Raw genomic sequence first — 19,058 nt, forward strand, 5'->3', positions numbered from 1 at the left:
GACTTCATCCTGGGGTGTGAGCGAGTCCCCCGGATCTCCCAGCAGCTCCTTGGTGAAGTTGGAGGGAAACACTCCCCTTTTCCCATTGAGAGAGCCCTCCCACCAGCCCTCCTCCACCTGTACACACACAAACACATGTACCTGTGAAGCTTGTGTATAAACACACACATGCACACACAAACACACATACCTGTGAAACACCTGTATGAACACACACACAAACACAAATACCTGTGAAACACCTGTATGAACACACACAGGCACACACACACACACACACAAACACATATACCTGTGAAACACCTGTATGAACACACACAGACACAGACACACACACACACACGCGCACACACGCACACGCACACACACACACACGTACCTGTGAGACAACTGTATGAACACACACAGGCACACACACACACACACACACACACACAAACACACAAACACACATACCTGTGAAACACCTGTATGAACACACACACAAACACAAATACCTGTGAAACACCTGTATGAACACACACAGACACAGACACACACACACACACGCACACACGCACACACGTACCTGTGAGACACTTGTACACACACACACACACACACACCTGTGAGACACCTGGACACACGTGCGTGCACACACACACACACACACACACACACACACACACACGTTCCTGTGAGACATACGTACATACACACACACACATACCTGTGACACACCTGTATAAACACACAGACACATGCACGCACACATGCACACACACACACACATGCACACACATGCATCTGCGAGACACCTGTACATACACATACCTATGAGATACCTGTACACAAATGTATGCACACGTACCTGTGAGACACCTATACACACACAAGCACATACACACATATAATTGCATACCCGTGAAACACCCATACACATAAACACACACATAGCCATACCTATGATACACCCTATGTACACACATATGCACACACACATATATATACCTAAATATACCTATGACGTACCTGTAAACACACCTGCACACATTCACACACACATATACCTTTCACATATGTACAAATACACAAAAACTCTCTCACACACACACACACACACACACACACACACACACACCTCACACACAAACCAATAACTTTCACACACCTGTGCACGTCTCACATGAACACACCTGAGCGCACCTGAGCGCACCTGAGCGCACCTGAGCACACCTGAGCGCACCTGAGCGCACCTGAGCACACCTGAGCACACCTGAGCGCACCTGAGCACACCTGAGCGCACCTGAGCACACGGCCTCACCTCTGAAAGGATCTCGATGATGTCCCCGATCTTCAGCTCCAGCTCGTCCTCGTTCTGCGGAATATAGCTGAACGCTGCTCGACATCGCCGCTTTCTGATGGCTTCACCTGAGGAGAGAGAGACCCCCATTACACCTCACACAGAGAAACACAGTGACTCACACACCCCCATTACACCTCACACAGAGAAACACAGTGACTCACACACCCCCATTACACCTCACACAGAGAAACACACAGTCACTCACACACCCCCACTTACACCTCACACAGAGAAACACACAGTCACTCACACACCCCCATTACACCTCACACAGAGAAACACACAGTCACTCACACACCCCCACTTACACCTCACACAAAGAAACACAGTGACTCACACACACCCATTACACCTCACACAGAGAAACACACAGTCACTCACACACCCCCATTACACCTCACACAGAGAAACACACAGTCACTCACACACCCCCATTACACCTCACACAAAGAAACACAGTGACTCACACACCCCCATTGCACCTCACACAGAGAAACACAGTGACTCACACACCCCCATTACACCTCACACAAAGAAACACAGTGACTCACACACCCCCATTACACCTCACACAAAGAAACACAGTGACTCACACACACCCATTACACCTCACACAGAGAAACACACAGTCACTCACACACACCCCCACTTACACCTCACACAGAGAAACACACAGTGACTCACACACCCCCATTACACCTCACACGCAGAGAAACACACAGTCACTCACACACCCCCATTACACCTCACACAGAGAAACACAGTGACTCACACACACCCATTACACCTCACACAGAGAAACACACAGTCACTCACACACCCCCACTTACACCTCACACAGAGAAACACAGTCACTCACACACCCCCATTACACCTCACACAGAGAAACACAGTGACTCACACACCCCCATTACACCTCACACAAAGAAACACAGTGACTCACACACCCCCCATTACACCTCACACAAAGAAACACAGTGACTCACACACACCCATTACACCTCACACAGAGAAACAGTCACTCACACACCCCCATTACACCTCACACAAAGAAACACAGTGACTCACACACACCCATTACACCTCACACTGAGAAACACAGTGACTCACACATCCCCATTACACCTCACACAGAGAAACACACAGTGACTCACACACCCCCATTACACCTCACACAGAGAAACACAGTGACTCACACACCCCCATTACACCTCACACAGAGAAACACACAGTCACTCACACACCCCCATTACACCTCACACAGAGAAACACACAGTCACTCACACACCCCCATTACACCTCACACAGAGAAACACACAGTCACTCACACACCCCCATTACACCTCACACAGAGAAACACACAGTCACTCACACACCCCCATTACACCTCACACAGAGAAACACAGTGACTCACACACCCCCATTACACCTCACACAGAGAAACACACAGTCACTCACACACCCCCATTACACCTCACACAGAGAAACACACAGTCACTCACACACCCCCATTACACCTCACACAGAGAAACACACAGTCACTCACACACCCCCATTACACCTCACACAGAGAAACACACAGTCACTCACACACCCCCATTACACCTCACACAGAGAAATACAGTGACTCACACACCCCCATTACACCTCACACAGAGAAACACACACTCACTCACACACACACAGCCACTCGTCGAGAGGACTCACACAGACGCTGTCAGTGCTCCTGCCCCCTAGCTGCTGTTGTTGTTGTTACTGTGGTTTTCCCCCCGTCTGTCTATGCGGTCCATGTACTTTTGTTTTCCTTGTGTTCCAGCCCTGCCCCGCTCTCCGCCTGGTCTCCGCCCTCCTGATTGCCAGATCGCCACCACCTGCCTGCCTGCACACCTGCTTCCCATCCCCTCGTCAGCCCTGCCCTATATCTACCCTGCGTGTCTCTGTCCTGTTGCTAGTTCGTGGCAGCGTTTCGTGCCTGTTTCGTCCCTGCTGTGGTTCTACCTGTAAGTCCTACCGTTAACGATCCTGCCTGAAACTCGACCTTGTTCCTGCTCGCCGCCTTGCTCTGATTACCTGATTGCCTGCCTGGTTCCTGACCCTGCCTGTTCCTGTTTTCGACCCCGGTTTTGCCCACGGACTGCCTGCCTGTTACCGACACTGCCTGTTCTGGTTTTGCAATTTCTCCTGACGCTATCAACAAAGCCCCTCGGAAACCTGAAGCTCTCGTGTCCTTGCCTGAGCCCTGACAGACTCACTTAAATACAGGAACACAGTCACAAACAGGAACACAGTCACACGGCTGAGGTTGAACAGCCAGAGAAACAGAGATTTATCCCTTCAGACAGTGAGCATGGTGGCTCTCTCAAACGTTGAGAATCTCCCTCTCAGGTCAGCGCAGAGGATCCGCTCATGATCACAGAGAGGCAGGGAGAGCAATGTGATCTGATTCTTGTCAGCCCTACAAAGAGACGCCTCTCTAACAACATGCAGTCTTCATCACTTCATTGCTCTCTCCCAGCCCAGCCTTCAGTCTCCATTCTCTGGGGCCTGCTGACAGAGCAGATACTCCCACTGCACTCAGATCAGTGACTGAGACACTCCCACTGTGCTCAGATCAGCGGCTCAGACACTCCCACTGCACTCAGATCAGCCTGTGCAGACCCTCCCACTGCACTTAGATCAGCCTGTGCAGACCCTCCCACTGCACTCAGATCAGCGACTCAGACACTCCCACTGCGCTCAGATCAGCAGCTCAGACACTCCCACTGCGCTCAGATCAGTGGCTCAGACACTCCCACTGCGCTCAGATCAGTGACTGAGACACTCCCACTGCGCTCAGATCAGCGGCTCAGACACTCCCACTGCGCTCAGATCAGCGGCTCAGACACTCCCACTGCACTCAGATCAGTGACTGAGACACTCCCACTGCGCTCAGATCAGTGACTGAGACACTCCCACTGCGCTCAGATCAGCTCCTTCCTGCTAGCGTTCAGCCTGCTGGAGGCTGGGCGCTCGCTCTTTCCGTTTGCGTAAGCAGCGAGCCGCAGCGGCTCACCCCGCGCTGCAGGCTGGCTCCTACGCACCTCTGCAGCGCTCCGAGCGCGCTCAGAGCGTGCACACAGCGTGTCGGTTTCAGCTCCGTGTCTCAGACGTGCTTTCCTACCCTGCAATTACACTCCTACCCACAGGCTTCTCACACACACAGCTACGCTCTGCCCACACCAGCAGAAACAAACAACTCCAACAGAAGAGAGAGAAAACAACTGCTTTGCCACACTGCGTTCCCTCAGCACGCAGCCTCATCCACAGCGATCCGCGTGTAGCGTGATCTTTACGGGAAGATATTTAACTGTGGATAACTGTGGATGTGCGTGCGTGTGTGTGTGCACGCATGTGTATGTGTGTGCGTGTGTGTGCGTGTGTGTATGTGTGTGCGTGTGTGTGCGGTTGGGGGATGTGGAGTCTGGTTTCATATCGTGAAAGGTTGTAAGATGTGCAGAAACTCAAAAGCAGAGGGGTGTTTATGTGTTTATGTGTGAACTTTGTGGGAAAGGCCTCCGTGTGCATCGCTCTGCTTTCATATGCGCTAACATGCCCGTGCATTTATAACACACATGCTGAGATTAAATAAGCATTACATATTTACTATCTACATAACTGATGCAATTTGTTCCACATCTCTGTATGACCTTTCATTTCCTTTTTTGTTATGACCTATTATTATCTTCCACCATTTGAAAAAAAAAAATCTGAACAACAATGAAAAGCTGTTCCCAAAAAAAACAAAGAAAACAAAAAAAAAAAAGGCGGCCAGCTGTCGGCCACATGGGCAGAAACAACAAAAATCCTCCTCACACAGGGACTGATCGATGCACTTCCATAACGGTTTTCCTGAGGGTGGGGGGAAGCACCAATGCTGTGGCTGACCTGTCACTCATTTTCACATGTCATTTGGGACTTACAGACTCACAGACAGCAACAGACACACATACTTTGTTAACTACAAGGAGGGCCACACAGACCACGCCGTGATATCACACAGCCAGATTCCAGCCATGTGAGCAATAAAGATAAAATACTCAGCTAACAGGAAATGAACAGGAAAAAGGAAACGGGAAATGCTTAGGAAACGGGAAATGCAGCTGCTGATCTAATGCGTGTTAACACTTTATACGGACAGAGCAGTGACAGTAAGTAACGCTTTTTTCATTACGATTTTAAAATCTAAGAATCTACCCGCCTTCCCCTTGTTCATTCTTACGCTGGTCATCTTTGAAACGCACAGGCCCAGCGTAAAATGCGCTGAACGTGATCAGTCATGAAATTCCACCCTGTTCAGAGCTGGAGAGACAGTGAGGTGGAAATGAACGTAAAAACAGATTCATGAGCGGAAGCCGCGACAGCGAGGGGCCGCACTGCACAGCGGGCTGGCAGTCTCTGCCCGTGTAAGAGACACAGAGGGGAATGTTCTACCTGCCAGCTATACGGAACATTCCACCAACAGAACGCTCTCCAAACGCCACTCTGATTGGTCAGAAGTTGCTGGGGGCAGGGCTGGAAGCCATACAGAGGAGGAAGCAGTTTATTTGCCTCTGGCATGAGAAAGGCATACAGCTCACATGAGTTTGACTTTTCCACTTGCTTATGTATATGCAAAATGAACTCTACTGACCTGTGAGAGAAAACATCACCAGGATGTTGCAAAATTCTGTGCACTTTTGGGGAAAAAAAAAACCCACCATGCTGGCAATGCTGAATGGTCACATGACTCTTCACTGGCTGAAGCATAACCTGCTCTTAGACGCAAACTACTGGATGTATCCGCAGTCGACAGAGGAGATAATCTCCTCCAGCTCTGACTGCAGCCTCCAGCCTCCGTCCAACACTCACTCAGCCAATCAGAAACAGACCTTCACTAGAGTCCCAACAGCTGCACACACTCACCTCTGACAGCTGACACCTGCACTGAAGAGTTCTGGGAGACTCCAGATGTGTGTGCGTGCGTGTGTGTGTATGAGTATATGTGTGTGTGTGTGTGTGTGTGTGTGTGTGTGTGCATATGTGCGCGTGCGTGTGTGTGCGTGTGCATGCGTGTGCGCGCGTGCGTGTGTGTGCGTGTGTGTGTGTGTGTACTTGTGCTCTCTTCTTTTGTGGATTCCTTCTCTTTCCTCTGTGTAAGGAGCACTCTCTCCATGCAGCCTTGGCACCTGATCGTGAACACGGTCTGCTTCTGCTGAGGTCACTGCAGTTCTGCCAGAGGTGCCACAGGTCGTTCCACACTCAAAGGCAGCCCTGATCAGAGAGCGTTCCAACTTTCCCGCACTGCTGCGTTTCCTTCAATACCTCCCTCAGCCACTAGATGTCTCCCTTTCCCCACCGCGCCACACACCATTAACAGCACCTTTACCTCCTCCTTTTGAAAAGATGCCTGTTTGGTGGAAGGACAATAAATCTCATGGATCCACAGAAGTAGGATCGGTGTCTGGAACTGACCTGGGATCAGCAGCGGGTTTCTGCTCTGCATGTCTGTGGAAAATCTGAGTCTCGGGAACAGAAACTTCCTGCTCACACAGAATTTCTGCTGCTAGAGACTGCATCACGAGGGAGCCGAACTGAGCCAAGGGGAGCTGATGCAGGGCGTGTGTGTGTGTGTGTGTGTGTGTGTGTGTGTGTCAATGCAATGAGAAAGAGCAGGAGAGACCAAAAGAGGGAACCCAAATCTTCACATTGGCACATCTGTCCCATACGGTGACCGACAGGTGTCAATCATATGTATATTGGCCACAGAGAGGTGTCAGTAATCTGCACTAATGCTCAGGCTGTATCAGCCAGTTAAAGGCAGCAGTACTAAAACTCAGTCTATATTTGCCAATGAAATGCAATGACACTAAGACTCAGCCTGTATCAGCCAACACAATGCATATCTGAGTCTTACGCAGCAGTTTTACCATGCCAGAATAATTTTCACACACACACACACACACACACACACACACACACACACACACACACACAAAACCATAATGCAGAGTCCCATTTGGTGCATACATCTGAAGAATTCAGTGTAAAACCCTGAAGGTGTCCTCCCTGGAGCTGTTCTGATCGCCTTATTAAGAGAATGGCTTAATTACTCTCAGATCAGCGTTGGGGGGGTCAGGGAGGAGGGGGGGGGGTGTGGAGTAGGAATGAGGTTAGAGGGAACTGTGTGTTTCATGCTGGTCTCTCAGGGCTTTCCCCTTTGCTGTGGTGTGGAGTTGAAGGTGCTCTGAAAAGCACAGTACATCAGGCTGCCATTAAAGAAACACAAGGCTTTAAGTACCTCTGCCTCATTTAATGTGTGTGTATGTGTGCATGTGTGTCTGTGCGTATGTGTGTGTGTGTGTATCTGTGTCTGTGTATGTGCGTGTGACTGTGTGTGTGACTGCGTGTGTGTGTGCCTTTGTGAGTGTGCATGTGTATCTGTGTGTGCGTGTGTTTCTGTCTGTGTGTCTGTGTCTGTGTGTGTGTATGTGCATGTGTATCTGTGTGTGCGTATGTGTGTGTGCGCATCTGTGTGAGTGTGTCTGTGTGTCTGTGTATGTGCATATGAGTGTGTGTGTGTGTGATTGTGCGTGTGAGTGTCTGTGTGAGTGTGTGTGTGTGCATGTGTATCTGTGTGAGTGTGTGTGTGTGTGTCTATGTGTCTGTGTATGTGTATGTGAGTGTATGTGTGTGAGTGCGAGTGTGTGTGTCTGTGTCTGTGTGAGTGTGTGTGTGTCTCAGATAGTATAGCAGGCCTGTGCTGTGATATGAGATCTTTTTCCTTTTATGGTCGCTATTTACACTTAAATTATTAGCATTGCATGCTCTTAAGCCTCTGACTCCGTTTTATCACTGACGTGTTTTGTGGTTGGTCAGACACGTCTGTTGCCATGGTAACCTTGTAAGTCTCTCTCTGGATAAGAATGTCTGCAAATCAAACATACCATAATAATCACCCTTGACCCCAATTTCTGGTAAATAGGACCTGTGTTTGAGCTAGGCACCTCACCACAGCCTTTAAGCATGTGACAGACTGTGAGTGTGTGTGTATGTGTGTGTGTGTGCGTGTTGGATTCAGAGCTCTTGTTGGAGAGGGGCATGATCTTGCCTACCTTTCTTGGCGGGCCGGAGGCTGGACTCAGACCCGGGGCTGGCGCTGCCGTTTGAGAGGTCCGTCTTGGAGCCGCCGGTCTGGGTGGCCTGGGCCGTCTGGGCGGGGTCCTTCTTCACCTCTTTCCTGATTTCCTGCAGGGGGAGACAGGAAGCAGCACATACGAGTCAGCCAAACCACCGAGGGCAACTGTTACTGACAGTGTAGCTTCCACAGACACTGCGGGAAACACACTGTCCACACACTGCAGGAAACACACACTGTCCACACACTGCAGGAAACACACTGTCCACACACTGCAGGAAACACACTGTCCACACACTGCAGGAAACACACACTGTCCACACACTGCAGGAAACACACACTGTCCACACACTGCAGGAAACACACTGTCCACACACTGCAGGAAACACACTGTCCACACACTGCAGGAAATACACACTGTCCACACACTGCAGGAAACACACTGTCCACACACTGCAGGAAACACACACTGTCCACACACTGCGGGAAACACACTGTCCACACACTGCAGGAAACGCACGCTGTCCACACACTGCAGGAAACACACACTGTCCACACACTGCGGGAAACGCACGCTGTCCACACACTGCAGGAAACACACACTGTCCACACACTGCAGGAAACACACTGTCCACACACTGCAGGAAACACACTGTCCACACACTGCAGGAAACACACTGTCCACACACTGCAGGAAACACACTGTCCACACACTGCAGGAAACACACACTGTCCACACACTGCAGGAAACACACTGTCCACACACACTACAGGAAACACACTGTCTGTCCACACACACTGCAGGAAACACACGCTGTGGAGTGTGTCTGTGTAACAGAGGGGTGCAGGTGAGTGAGGTGTAGGTGTGTTTGTAACAGAAGAGTTAAGGTGAGAAGCGTAAGCAGTTTTGTCAGGGTAGCAGAGTGTAGAGTAACAGGCATTTCTCCAGCTGACGGGACTGTAGGCAACAGCAATAACAGATACCATATGAAATATTCACCATCACCCCCCCTCCCCTCCCCCGACTCAGAGATATGGCAGCTCTCCATTAACCTGCACATGCATTAGAGAGAGGACAGCTTTAACCTCATCCATTCTGCATGGCCTCTCCTCCAAAAGCACAAGGATAATGCCACTGTTACGTAATGCTCACACACAGAGACACACACATACACACACACACGCACTCACGCACACACACCATGCACACACACCATGTACACACACATATCATACACAAGAATCACACACATACAAGAATCCCTCTCTCACATACACACACACACACACACACACACACACACACACATTTACATTTATTCATTTGGCAGACGCTTTTATCCAAAGCGACTTACATAGGTTACAGTTCACACATACGTATAAAATAATCATGCATACACCATTCACAAGAATTACACAAACACTATATACAGGCATTACACTCACATACACAAGAATCACACACACACACACACACACACACACACACACACACACACACACACAGACACACTTCTCCAGAGCCTGAAATGTGCAGAGTCTAGAGATTTCTGGACGCGGAGAGCACTTTAGTAATGAACTTCACTGAATATCATTCCTGCCTCATGACTGTCTGTCTGTGTGCAGATTCCAGAGGCTTATCAGTGCATTTCTCAGCAAAAAATGACAATACACACTTCACTCTCTCCCCTCCCTCTCCCTGCCTACAGAGACAGTGGCGAGGGGAACAGAGAGAGAGAGAGGGAAGGAGAGAGAGAGAGAGAGAGAGAGAGAGAGAGAGAGAGAGAGAGAGACAGAGAGAGAGGGAGAGAGAGAGAGAGAGAGAGAGAGGGAGAGAGAGACAGAGACAGAGACAGAGAAAGAGACAGAGAGAGAGAGAGAGAGACAGAGAGAGAGAGAGAGAGAGAGAGAGAGAGAGGGAGAGACAGAGAGAGGGAGGGAGAGAGAGATGCTTTACCTCCTCACCTTACCCCAGGTAAGGCTAAGCCTCATGACAGCAGGAGGTTTGTTCTGATATGAGAGGATCTGTGAAATGCCGCTGACCCCAGCTCAGCGCTCACCCAACAGATTAAGCACGAGCAGGCTTACTACTGGCCATCCCAGCTGACCTGAGGTCAGTCAGCGAGCTAACACCCGTCCCAGATGGTTCCCTATCTGCTAAGAAAGGCTATCTCTCCTCAGCTGCACTTTAGCACACATTACAGCCAGGCTTAGCAGAAAACCTTTCCCCCGCAGCCCTGACCTCCAGTGGCTCTATACCAGCATGGCCTCTTTACAGCTGCAGACATAGCCCCCATCTGTGCGTGGGTGTAGCATGGTGGTTAAGGGGCAGGACTCATAACCAAAAGGTTGCCGGTTCGATTCCCCACTGGGGCACTGCTGCTGTACCCTTGGGCAAGGTACATAACCCAGAATCGCCTCAGTAAATATCCAGCTGGATAAATGGATAACATTGTTAAAAAAAACTAACCAATGTAAGTGGCTCTGGATAAGAGCATCTGCCAAATGCCAATAATGTAATGTAATGTACGTGAGTCCCCCAGGGCGGAAAGCACACCTACACACCCACCTGGACGAACCCACATCTCCACCTCCCTGAAATACTCACCCCAGTTTCCCTTATCCTACACTACCCACAGGGCTGGGGGTGTATCTGCTGCTCACTGACACAAAGAGCCCACACTTCTGTCATCTACACACACCCTGATATAATCACCCCAACCCTCCCGGGTATCTATGCTCCCTGATATATTCACCCCAACACACCCGGGTACCTATACACCCTGATATAATCACCCCAACACACACGGGTATCTATACACCCTGATATATTCACCCCAATACACAAAGGTATCTATACACCCTGATATATTCACCCCAACACACACGGGTATCTATACACACTGATATAATCACCCCAACACACACGGGTATCTATACACCCTGATATATTCACACCAACACACCCGGGTATCTATACACCCTGATATATTCACCCCAACACACCCGGGTATCTATACACCCTGATATAATCACCCCAACACATCTGGGAGTATGAGTGTGAGTATGTATCAGGGAGTGAAAGTGAATGTGAGAGAGTGTGAGTTAGGGTGAGAGTAGATGTGTGAGTGAGTGTGAGTTAGCGTGAGAGTAGATGTGAGAGAGTGTGAGTGAGTGTGTGTGTGAGCGTATGAGTCAGTGTGAGAGTAGATGTGAGAGAGTGTGAGTGAATGTGAGTGTGAGAGTGTGAGTTAGCATGAGAGTGTGAGTGAATGTGAGTGTGAGTTAGCGTGAGAGTAGATGTGAGAGAGTGTGAGTTAGCGTGAGAGTAGATGTGAGAGAGTGTGAGTGAATGTGAGTGTGAGCGTATGAGTCAGTGTGCTGTGAGGAGAGCTCCAGGAGGAGCAGATGGAGAGGGTTAGGGAGTCAGAGGCGCAGCTGTGGAGCGCAGTGTGTCAGTCTCTCCCTCTCCTCTCCTCCCCTCCTCCCCTCCTCTCCTCTCCTCTCCTCTCCTCCCCTCTCCCCTCCTCTCCTCTCCTCTCCTCCCTCACTCTCTCTCATGGCTGTAGTATTATTATATTACTCCATGGCTGCATCTCTGAATGGGAGAACAGCAGCGTACTACTGTGAAAAGACCAGCGCCTTTAGACAGCGGGCCATGGCTTCTGGGATTTCAGTCAACACACAGACACACACACACACACACACACACAGCTGCGGCCTTGTCAGTAACAGCAGTCAGGCGCCCTTGTGCTCTTTGTATCTCATTCCAGCAGACGGCCTCCCTCCCTCCCTCACCATGTCCCCAGAGCCCTTCCCTAAAACAGCCCCATTCCCACACTGATTCACCCCTCTCCCCGCTCCTCAGCTCAGAGACAGGACTCTGCCGGAGGCTCCTAATTCTGTCTCAGTCTGGGGCAGACACACCTCCACAGCCTGCGGTTGAGACCGTACCCCCACACCAGGCCACAGCAGGGGGGTGCGCTGCTGCTACTGAAACCCCACAGGCCCCCCGGCCCCGCACCACCACCCCCCTCCGGCCCCGCCCGGTGTCTCGCATGACACAGTGACCCTGCCAGCCGCGCAGTCCGCCTGCAGCATGCTGCGGTTTCCATGGCAGCAGATCGAGTGTCTCCCCGGGGGCCAGGAAGCAGCAGGTGAGCAGCGGGGGGGACAGGTGACCCCCCAGGACGCCCTCTAGGTGGAGCCTCTGAGCGTGAGCGCCGAGGAGGATGAGGAGGAGAGAGGGCCCGCCACCGTTTCCACAGACGCACAGCTCAGAGCGAGAGACAGCGCATGCAGGGGGGTGACTCAGCACTTCTGAACAGAATGACTGACAGACCAGACACCTCCCCAGGGCCACAAAACGCATCCAACACCTGAGCTCAACCGGCATGAAAAACAGACCAGTCAAAGGAGGAGTCGAAACAGTGACGGACTAAGCCAATCGGATGCGGAGACGGAGTTATATGCAGCAGTATGTGGGTGTGAGGCACATTCGGTGGAGTCTTGAAGAGGTTTGCTCCTCACAAAAGCCTCATGTCACACAGAGCGCATACATAATCACAAGCAGAAAAAAATGAACATAATATAAAATAAACATAATATGTGTGTGACCCATTTCAGACGGAGGAAGACCCGTGGCCCTTTTCGACAGAATTCATGACTGTGTTTCTGTTTCTGCGAAAGAAACATTTCCACATGAACGCCCACAGAGGAACATCTGTCAGGAAGTGACCTCCGACGAGCCCTGACAGAGCTCCGATTGCAGACGGGCACCCTTCCAACCACACCACGACCGAAGAGCTCCTGCTGAGAATGACAAGCAGGCTTTCTGCTGCAGCCCTGCTCCTTACAGCGAGCTGTCATCACACACAGGCTTCCTGTGCGCGGCCGAGGCGGCCAATGAACACGCAGCGCCAACCCACAGCCCCCCGACTCCCAGCTCTCTCTCTCTGCACAGAGAAACACACAAACATACACACACACACACACACATACACACACACACACACACATACACACACACGCACACACACACTCACTCACACTCACACATACACACATACGCACTCACTCACTCACTCACTCACACTCGCATACATACACACAAACATAGACACGCACGCACAACACAGATTTTTGAATATGCTCAGTTCAGACATCTGAAATCTTGACTCAGTTAGGGTCTGGTGCCAAGTGATGACTGCAAATGACTGCCTGGCTGAGGGGTTTGAGGTCCCAGCTTCCAGCCTATTTTCCTTTAAATATAAATGCCTGACTCACCTTTTTTCACTCCTCTTTCCTAAAACCTTGCTTGCACAAAATGGTATTTGTAAGTTTCTATTTTGGTGTGAGTTTCAAACTTTGATGTGTAACTTTTTGCAAACACCTTGACACGCTCACAGCCGTTTCTACAGCTGTCATTACCATGGCAATGGTAAATGGTAAATGGACTGCATTTATATAATGCTTTTCTACTCATTTGAGTACTCAAAGCGCTTTACAGTTATATGCCTCACATTTACCTACCAGTGGCACAGGCTGCTATACAGGCTTACCAACTGGCCACTGGGAGCTGTTGGGGGTTCAGTGTCTTGCTCAAGGACACTTCGACACTCTGCCAGGATGAGCCAGATTCGAACCAGGGACCTTCCAATCCCCAGTCGACTGCGCTATCTCCTGAGCCACTGTCGCCCCCATGGTGACAATACCGAACCAATGGCTGCTGTCATTCATAGATATGACAGGTAGTTCTACAGCTCTCATTACCATGGCAACAACACTGAATGGAGAGAACTCACTGAATAACATTTTTTACTCCAGCAGGCCATGAGACAAACATCAGACATGATATACCACGTATAGATATACAGCAACAGCAGTCAAAAACTGATCATATTAAATATTATAAATAACAGCACTGTGTCTCAAATGTCTCACATTTAGTTTTCTCTCTCACGGACACTACTCTTTCCCATGGATACTCTCTCTCAGAGATACTCTACTCTCTCACATACAGATACTCTACTCATCCTGACACTCCCCTCCTATGCACAGATACTCTGCTCACATACTGACACTCCATTCTCACACACAGATACACTGCTCTTGCACACAGATACAGACTGGCTATAACAATAATCAATGCCCTCCCACCACTCAGTGTTAAGTACATTAACTGATACAACTCTTTTTGATTTGATACATTAGTACTTGTGCACATTGTTTCAATATATTGAGCAATTATGTCTGAGAAACTGTGCTGTCTGAGTGTATGAGCAACTGGCCTGTGAGATTTTGTGAGTGTAGTGTGTTTGTGTATGAGGCTATAGTGTGCTTGTGTGTGAGGCTATTGTGTGCTTGTGTGTAAGAGTATTGTGTGTTTGTGTGGAAAGGTATTGTGTGAATACAGATGTGTGAGGGTACTGAGTGTTTGTGTGTGAGGGTATTTACGTGTTTGTATGTAAGTGTGTTTGTGTGTGAGGGTATTGTGTGTTTGTGTGTGAGGGTATTTACGTGTTTGTATGTAAGTGTGTTTGTGTGTGAGGGTATTGTGTGTTTGTGTGTGCGGGTATTACGTGTTTGTGTGTAAGTGTGTCTGTGTGTGAGAGTATTGTGTGTACGACTGTGTGGGTATTCCCAAACCTGGTGAAAGCCTTCATGTTGCCACATGAGGCCACAATCCCGGCCTCTCTGAAACACTTCTCCAGCCGCGTGCATCAACATCTCTCCCCATCTGTGCAGTTTCCATGACAACGGAATCTGAGCGGTGTGTTGCGCTGCTCTGTGCTGCGAGCTCCACGAAATGCCCCCCCCCCCAACCCCCCCCCGCCCCTTCTGTCTCCCACTTCTCACAAGCCCCTCCCCCGGCCTGCAGGACACGCCCCTCCCTGTGATCTCCTCCCACCTCCCTCTATCATGTGAGACGGCAGGTCAGATGGACACACAACACACAGTTAGCTGTCAGTCACACCTTGGCCCCGCCCTCTGCAAACACCATTGGCCGCAGAGTGCACAGGAGGGTCTTGGGGGTGGGCCAACGCAGGTTAAACAGCCATGACATGCGAAAGTGCAGTTCACAGCCCCTCTTAGATCCTGACCCTGAGAGAACAGGAACTGAGGCTCCATCAACAGCAAGGTTCAGATCCCAGAATGAGATAGGAGCAGCACTGTGGTCTGTGGTCCAAACCCAGCTGTGGTGATAATGCTGTTAGCACTGTCTGCGGCCCCAGAGAAAGACTGACTGCAGCGAGGTACATGAATAACCCCGCCCCCGCAACACTCTCATTCAAACCCAACATCACTAACCCCGCCCTGACACTCTCACTCAAACCCCACACCACTAACCCCGCCCTGACACTCTCACTCAAACCCCACACCACTAACCCCGCCCTGACACTATCACTCAAACTGTCAGTACTCCGCCTCCTTAGCTGTCGTGCTTTTGTTTTCCTTGTGTTTTTCCTGCCCCGCTCCCCGCCCGGTCTCCGCCCGCCTGATTGCCTGCACACCTGCTTTCCATCCCCTCGTCAGCCCTGCCCTATATGTTCCCTGCTTTTCCCTGTCCTGTTGCTAGTTCGTCACAGTGTTTTTCGCCTGTTTCGTCCCCGGCGTTCGCTTTATGCTTCTGTCTGCCTGTTTCCCGTTTTTCGACCCTGCTTGTACCCTGACCTCGTTTTTGCCTGCCTCCTTGCCTCGTTCGCTTGATTGCCTGCCTGTCCGGTTCCCCGACCTTGCCTGCTCCGATTTCCCGATCCTCGCTCTGTCCACGGACTGTCTCTCGGTTTTCGACCCTGCTTGTTTTCGGATTAGCGATCTGCCTGACGATTCCGTTAAAGACGCTTGGAACCCGAAGCTCCCGTGGTCCGCGCCTGAGTCCCTGCCTGAGCCCCGACACAAACTCCCCATCACTAACCACACCCTCACTAACCCAGCACCAGTGGCTGTGAATGGCCACCCTGTGAATGAGCACCATCACTGAGGAAGACCTGATCCAGTCAGTGCAGTACAGAGTGCCATGAGCGCTGAGGCACACTCTCCTGTTTAAAAAATGATAAATCGATAGGAGCAGTTATTCTATCAAGTGTTTCAGATCTATACCCACAGCTGAGTGTGAGGAGCTCTGATAAGCCACTGATCCAGGCTGCTGCGCGCGGCAGCAGCTGAAGTCTGTATTTCACTTCTCTAGGAATCATTTGTCACGACTTTGTTTCATAACTCTCTAACTCTCCTCTCTGCAATAAAACTGCTCTTTGAGGCATGAAGAGAACAGCTCAGTCACGCACCAACACTCTCACACACACACACACACACACACACACATGCACACACAGAGCCATCACACACACACACACAGAGTCATCATGCACACACACACACATACACACAGAGCCATCATGCACACACACACACACACACACACACACACACACAGATACATGCACATGTACACACATCTCCCCATCCCCCATCACTCTACAGTGAGAACAATGATACACAGACACAGAGAGACGAGAGCCTGAACTGGAGGCCTGGAACACAGCCAGACTGCTGCCCTGCTCACACAGTGACCGACGACTTCTCCGAGCCTTTTAATCAACCGCGGGCGCTCCTACAGAAACCCCCGCCCCCATTCCCGTGAGGAGCGCCAGGCCCCTCCAGCATCTGCACAGAGGCCGTGTGTCAGCCGGGGGGGGGGGTCGGCAGCGGGACGGCCGCCTGCGCGCTCACACAGCGAGGGCCCGCTCAGCGTCACACCCCGCTGACACCTCTGTCACACCGTGGCAGAAACAGAGAGGAGAGCAATCACAGCTACAGCCACACAGATCCTGCAGGCGAGGCGTTTAAACACCACCTCGCATCCGGCCGGCTGCCTCTCAGCTTCACAGCAAAGCTCAGGTCAGCTTGGAAATTAAACAACTGCACACTTGAGAAAATCGCCGATGAAAATTTCAATTAAAACATGGTAAAACACAGGTCTTTGGGCTTGACAACCATGGTAACACTGTATATTAATTCACACACACACACACACACACACACACACACGTATGACTGTGAGCAAAGAAGCTACCCATGTGTACAAGGAGCTGAACTTACTCTCATTTCAGAGAAGTATGAGTGCCATATACCTGCTAAGTTAACGTCGGACCCCTAATGCCAACATCAAACCGACTACACTAACGTCAGTCCCCGTAACTCTAACGTCAGACCCCGTAACACTAACGTCAGACCCCGTAACACTAACGTCAGACCCCGTAACGGTAATGTCAGACCCGCAACACTAACGTTGGACCCGACAATTCCAGGTCGTTGTTACAGAAGAACTTCACAAGCTTTTTTGTTTCTTTGTTTTTTTAGCTTGCAACTCAAATAACCTGCTCATTGTTTACTGTGCGATTAACACTGGCTGCCACCTGCAATTCCAAGGAGAGGAAGTAGAAAGCAGTAGTCTCCTCATTTCATAGGAACTCAAAGCCACCAACAGTTCAAAATCAAAGTGGTAAAGGTAACAAAAAACAAAACAAAAAAAAAAAAAAAACAGAAATAAACAGCCCCCAACCCCTTTCCAAGACAGAAAAAGATTCTGCATTCAGCAAAGAAAGCCACTACAGGAAACACCTGCTGTAAGGGCCGCTGAGAGAGCAAGAGATTGAGCATGTGCGTGAGAGACTCTCGAGTCTGATTTCCTCCATATAAAAGAAAGCAAACCCCCCCCCCCCCCCCCCAAGAGCAGCAATAAGCTGCATGACTGGGGAGGGACCGTGTGCACGTGCATACCGGTAATGCTAACGCTACGTGTTCTCTCAGTACGTGAGCAGGGCGAGCCCAAGGACGGCCGGCGATACTGCAAAACAGTAAGCGCGCGGCGAACCCGAAGGCCGCGCAGCAGGAAATGACCCTGGAAATGCTGGGGACAAAGCGCAGAGACTGCAGTACCAGGCTGATCGCAGCGGTCAGGATGCCAGCTCAGCTCAGGCCGCTGAACCTGGGGTGACACGGGCAGGAAGTGAATGTCTATTGCATTACATTACATCAGACGCTTTTATCCAGAGCGAGTTACATAGGTCACGGTTTTTACATATTACACACACAGAAACACACAGAAATAGAAACACAGATGGACAAAAAAACAATAATTTACAGTAAAACGTACATCCCAATAAAAAAACTGCTTCAATGTAGCTGAATGTAGCTGAGGTTTTTTTTCTAAAACTTACTGACTTTTTTTGTGAAAACTATTAAACAATAAGTAAAGAAAGTGAAGCTCCAACTAGACAGGTGAGGTCATTTCATTAGCTGATCTGAAGGGAGGTAGCACCGGTGTCCTTTCAGCAGGTAAACACAGTGATCCACTCTTTCCTCTTCCCATGACACCAGTAGCACCTCCTCTGTGCAGAAAAGTACTTAATAAATATAGTAAGTTAAAAATATCCTGTCTAATTTTCTGGATAATTATTCTGTAATTACTTGTTCATCGGCAGATGACCCTAAAAGATTGTCATCAGTCTTTAGCTTTTATCAGTTAATTAAAGAGCTAGATACAGCTGCCACTGT

The 19,058-nt window shown here is 50.1% G+C and overlaps 1 protein-coding gene across 3 annotated transcripts in view; it reads right to left on the reverse strand.

The window, feature by feature from the left end:
- Positions 1–19,058, reverse strand: part of sh3kbp1 (SH3-domain kinase binding protein 1) — a 79,715-nt gene that overhangs the window by 22,993 nt on the left and 37,664 nt on the right. For all 3 annotated transcript variants that reach the window (XM_036521821.1, XM_036521820.1, XM_036521819.1), the window contains exons 3-5: positions 8,476–8,608; positions 1,304–1,410; positions 1–117 (exon numbers count right to left, since the gene is read on the reverse strand). The exon at positions 1–117 is cut by the window's left edge and continues 16 nt beyond it. In XM_036521821.1, coding sequence (XP_036377714.1) covers positions 1–117; positions 1,304–1,410; positions 8,476–8,608 — 357 coding nt within the window. The remainder of the gene's footprint in view (positions 118–1,303; positions 1,411–8,475; positions 8,609–19,058) is intronic.

The sequence above is a fragment of the Megalops cyprinoides genome, chromosome 2 (assembly GCF_013368585.1).
Source record: "Megalops cyprinoides isolate fMegCyp1 chromosome 2, fMegCyp1.pri, whole genome shotgun sequence".
In the NCBI taxonomy this organism is placed as follows: domain Eukaryota; kingdom Metazoa; phylum Chordata; class Actinopteri; order Elopiformes; family Megalopidae; genus Megalops; species Megalops cyprinoides.